The following is a 5,772-nucleotide window of genomic DNA, read 5'->3' on the forward strand; positions in this document are numbered from 1 at the left end:
TTTACAACCTAACTTTAGTTATCAGGCGGTGTCGGGGAGGGCTATTTCTCCCTTGCCTGAGAGCATCTTTATTACTTTCACCTTATCGTAAATTTCCACTTCATATAACATCACACTGTTTGTAACTTGCATTTTCTAACATCATACTTTTAGTAATAAAAACACAAACGCCCTGATATGTGAAGTTTTATTTATTTAATATATATATATATATTTTTTTTAAACATACTTTTATAGATATATTTAACCGAGTTTATGCCATATTGACCGCAGGCTATAATTTCTTTTGTTAAGTACTACACAATGACCATTCAATAACGGTCTATTCATAATCGATGTAATTTTATCACCTTTCTAGCGACTGTGTTTCAGTTCAATTTTTGATACTATACAGTACACACGTATTGAGATTTTGTGCTCGATTGTGTGCCCATTATACATGTAATACACCCCTGATGAAGGCATAATACGCCATAAGTACTTGGGTATTTATACTTTAGCACTGTATCCCGGTACAACCGAACTTCGTCCACTTTACCACACTTCCGGTTTTAGGTTTTTTTTATTAAGAAAAATATATTTAATTTTAATGCATAATTTAAAAAACATATTCAAACCTGTAATAACTGAAATAGTATATAATTCCTACCTGCACTGATAATGTTTACATTTCAAATAAAATGGAAGCTCCCTCACATGTGTTACTCGGACTTTATCCAACCGAACTTCGACCACTTTGACCTTGACCTTTTACTGGGTGTAATAGTATATTTCAGGAAAAAAGTTTGTGTCCATATTAACTGTCATTTTAAAAACTTTATAAAACTTTTTAAACAAACTGTTTTGAATTATAATTAACTGTCAACAAAACGTATTTACATGGTTATAGTTAGTCTACAGTTACATTTCACTACAGGAGGGACACAAAAAGTTGTCTCCCCGCCTGATGGCCTTGACAGGTGTACAAAATGACAGGTGAACCCAACCTGAACATTTCTCACACTGTCCCCAATTCACAATTATCACATATGGCCGCTTACTTATGTCTGGGCTGAAATTTTTGCATACAATGCACTTCTCATTTTCTTCAACATTTTCTTCATCTGAGCTTTCACAACTATTTTCAATAGGAGGATTAACTTTTCTTTTTTTGTTAACTGAAGCTCCAGATGTTCCAGGTTTGGGGGATTTCTTATTTGAACTTTTAGCTTTGTTTTTGGTAATTTGTTTGCTTTTTTGCTTTGGGTCATATTTCTCATTATGGGCAATGATTTGTTCAACAATGTTATCTTCAGTTATTGGTTTTCCACCAACAATTTTACTTAGTGTATTTCTCTTTGTTTTGGCCTTCTGCACATTTTCAAGAATTTGTCCTCCTCGTTTCTCCAGGAAATGCTCAGCATCAGACATACCGCTAGACCCAACATTGCCACTTTTCAATCTTTCATCTTGACCAGATTGATCCCTATCAAATGTAGTTGACGGTGCCACCTGTAAATCTGATACAGCATTTCTATTGAATGGGAAAACACCACATCGCTTAAATGCCGATTGTATATTGCTTGGTGTCAAAGTAGATGCATAGATTTTACAAGCAAGACGGGCAACATCATACCTGGTAACAATACTTCCACCAGATTCTCTCATGTGACGATGACAGGCTGCATTCCATGCTATTTCAAAAGGCCCAAAGCAGCTGACATCAAGAGGTTGAAGGAGGTGGCTGCAATGGGGAGGTAACACAAACAAGATGATATTTTCTGCCTTAGCCCACTGAATTAAATCTAAAGCAACATGGCTCTTATGTCCATCATATAATACCAGAACTGGTTCTTCAGGAGATCTTGGAGGTAAGTATTTCAAGAGATGGTCTTTCATGTATGTAGAGAATACTTCCGTATTTGACCAGCCAGACTGTGTAACAGTTGCACTAGACCCAGGTGTTGCCCCTTCCATTAGAGAATCTATCATTCGTGCACCAGGAAAGACAAAATAAGGTGGAACCTGTTGCCCTACAGCATTTACACATCCTATTACTGTAACTGTTTTAGACCTGCCTGATGTTACTGCCTGAACTTTGTGGTGTTTTCCAGACACAATCTTTGGTGGCTTATGCTCTGAGTTCAGTCCCTTCTCATCTACATTATACATTAAATGGGGTTTAGCCACTAGATGGTACTTCACCATTATGTTGTTAAGTGCATCAAAATAACAGTCAATAGCCTCCCTTGTTGCACTTCTGGCTCTAGCCATGTCTAAACTCCTTGGCTTCTTAATGTTCAGTTCTGGCCACCTACGAATAAACTGATATAACCACCTATCAGTTAATGGATGATTTCTGTCCCTTAACCCTAAGCTGACAGCAAAGTCAGATGCCAAGTTAATAGTTTCTTGTCTGCTGTAACCATAGCCTACCTCAGCCATAGTCTGTATATGCCTTGCTAACAAGGCCTCTTGTTCTTGAGCGAATAATGTTGGAGCTCCTGTGGTTACACAGTCAACATGAACTTTACCACTTAGCCTGTCAATTAATGTAGTTTTGGGCACACCATAAAGAGCACTTGCTTTCCTAATACTCATTGCATTTTCCTTGACAGCAATATAGGCCTCAGTCAATCTTTCAACATCATAGGACCTGTATGGACCCCTGACATCCACTTTGGGCTATATAAAGAAAAATAAATAGGGTATGTATACATGAGTATATGTATCAATTAAATTCCAATTAGCAAATTACAAAATATTGGTGTAAGGACAGTGATGCATTTTGTCCCGCTATTAATTATTGACAGTATACTACACAAATGGTATGGTGGTGGTTTTTGGGCCCTGGTACAAGCATAATTTAGCAGACGCAAGTAGTAAAAGTTGTATGTAGAAATTTTATATAAAAATTGATTTTTTTCAATCGTTAAATTTGGGAATAGGTGAAAATCGATAAAATCTTCATATTTTAAACAAATGGGATAAAACAAACCTTTCTAATCTCCATATCGGCTGATTTTACATTGTTGACATTTCTGCTGTTACCGTAAACAAATATGTGCGCGGACTACCGGAAGCGATACGTAACTTCCTTGTTTTATTTATTTTCCGGGGCCGGTCGAAGTTATGTTGTGGACGTAGTTCGTTGTGGGAGGATATGAACGTTTATTTTCTCCAAATTTATTGTTTTTCCACGTTCTTGTATCCTTGGGATCCAGTGTTTTTGAAAGGTATTTTGTAGATGCAAATATTTTTCACAAACCTATATGAAGGTATGTGTGAATATATATATATATATATATATATATATATATATATAATATATATATATATATACATATATATATAATAAGTGGTCATTTAATTAAAACGATCTCTGTCTCAAAATGCACTGTCCGTATATCTGTATGTTTATCAGGAAAATACCAGTATGAGCAATGGTTATTAGTATTATTTTTACCTGTAACTGTGTAATCTCCTCAGTTCCTATATAAAACAGTTTGTAGAATTTGAGAGAGGTCATAAGCCAGTTTGTTAACAAGATAATTATCCTGCTACGATGAGCCACAACCACCATTGCCGTTCTTCAGAATACCATTTAGGCTGCAGCTGAACATGTCTTGGACGAGACTATAAAACAATACGTTATTTCATATTACATTTGTATAATTATGTTAGGTCTGTATTTTAAACGGACACAAATACACCGCGGATTATTTAAAGGATCTAAATTTATAAAAGAAATCAGATTTGATAAGGTTTTTTTTCTCGTTTTGTTTTCGCATGTTGTAATGTTGTTGTATAGTATAAACACGCAGGTCAATAATACAAGTTGGAGGTGAGTACATACAAATTTAGTGTCAATATTTGAGTCTTATAGTCATTTATCAGCTGAATCATATAAATGTGGGATTAGTAGCCGGTCGTTTGCAGAGAAATCTGTATTGTTTCTAGTCAGTTATCCAGGTGAGCCGATCGCCGAGATATGATACAAAAAATACATGTCATAAAATCGGTGTTAAAACAAACAATACTCTTCCATAAAACTACGCGCGCATGTATATATTAACAGAAAAGAAAACATGCATTAACGGATAAATTAACGTGACGACATGTTGCAGTTGTGGATTTTTATATGCACGTCTCAGGTTGCAATGTTAAATGACAGTCCCTGTTTTATTTTCAAAACATAACTGTCAAGTGACATCGCACTTGCATGTAGAAAGCAAGACATTTCTTTACACGAAAAACATAATAACTAATTCACCCTTTTTCGTGCCAAAACATTTGCAGAGGCCCTTTGACAAATTTAGTATGTGGACACGAGCTATATTTAAAGCGTTCTCTTACTTCAGAAGATGTTAATGCACGTAAAGAGGTGCACTGACCATCTAATTCAAATTAAGAAAATGAAATTAGTTTTCAATATATGTCTTTTGTCACTGTTTACTTCGGTTTGCCATTGCTGTTGTTTGAATATAAATTTACAATTTAAAATAAAAAATGTGAAAATTCTTTTACCTGTCCACTTGAAAGATTACCTTTTATAGCTATTTATTGTTTTCAAATTTTATATCCACTTGAGTGTGTGATTAAAAAATATTACACTTTGGATTTTTCAAGTTTCTAGTATAAAACAATATTTTTTTTTTTTTCAATTTATACACCATAAATATATAGAGTAAGCATATACAATCACACTGATAAATTTCGTGGATTGGACAACAAGTCAAATGTGACTTACGTAAATTCCTCTCCACACATAAGATACTTGCAGTAAAAAGAACATATGCACATATTTTGGTTAGAATAATACAGAAAAAAGAGCAAATCAGATAAATATTAAAAATGAATAAATTTTTTTGAACATTGTTGACTAGAGTAGTAGAATAAGGAAAATTCTGTTTCAAGATTATTTCATAATATTGAGAGATTACTCCAAACAATTTCTACTACAAAATAAGATGTTGTTTTTAACTAGTATTCAAATTAAATTAATTATTCAAATGGTTTAAGTTTTTGCAATCTGTATTAAAAGTACACTCACTTGTTGCTAGCCAACTTGCTGGCTTGTCATCGTCACAGAATATTGACCATCTTTCAGCAAGGGTTTCCTTGAATTTTGTTTCATTCCTCTGGACACACGTGCTTAACAGTGCAATTGGCACACTTAGAGTATTCAGCGTAATTGCTACAGAATTGGAAAACAGTTATTTAACATAATTTTGTCATCTATAATTTATATATTCATTGTATATGTTTAACTTAATATTACTTATATGATCAATGTTTTGTGATAAATTACCAGCAAGTAGACTGAAACACGCCTGACTTGATCCTAGATCAGTAAATATATCTTCCAGATAGTGTTTTCTCTTGCACGAGTACTCATATCTTTTAAGAATCGTTTTATACTTGCAACTGCTTCCAGTGTCCAAATATAGTAGCTAACACTGTAATAATAAAACTAATCTTGAAATAAGACATTTGATCTTATTCGAGACAGAAATAATATATGAAAAGTTGAAAAATTTAAAGTTTAATTATCTAAGGCGAAAATGTGAATTACGTTAAAACACAAACTTAATCCAATAAATATATCTGACAATCTTACTTATATAATTTATGCTCGAAATAATAAAAATTGTTACACAATTAATCAAAATGTCTTATTTTAGGAGTATTTTCCTGATCAGTATGAGAGATGCATTCGAAAGTAACTTTACTTTCGACAACAGTACCGGGGTATTACTTTCTTATAAGTAGTCATTATCTTAATACTGTTTA

General features: G+C 33.6%; 1 protein-coding gene across 1 annotated transcript; it reads right to left on the bottom strand.

Moving 5' to 3' along the window:
- Window positions 1-507: 507 nt before the first annotated feature.
- Window positions 508-3,138, bottom strand: LOC132752562 (uncharacterized). Its single transcript, XM_060742900.1, has 2 exons — window positions 2,978-3,138; window positions 508-2,664 (listed from the first exon to the last, which is right to left on the bottom strand). Exons 1-2 carry the CDS (start codon window positions 2,990-2,992, stop codon window positions 901-903), a joined length of 1,779 nt encoding a protein of 592 aa, XP_060598883.1. The 5' UTR covers window positions 2,993-3,138; the 3' UTR covers window positions 508-900.
- Window positions 3,139-5,772: the final 2,634 nt, after the last annotated feature.

The sequence above is a fragment of the Ruditapes philippinarum genome, unplaced genomic scaffold, assembly GCF_026571515.1.
Source record: "Ruditapes philippinarum isolate M1 unplaced genomic scaffold, ASM2657151v2 ctg7835_1_1_1_1, whole genome shotgun sequence".
Lineage (NCBI taxonomy): Eukaryota > Metazoa > Mollusca > Bivalvia > Venerida > Veneridae > Ruditapes > Ruditapes philippinarum.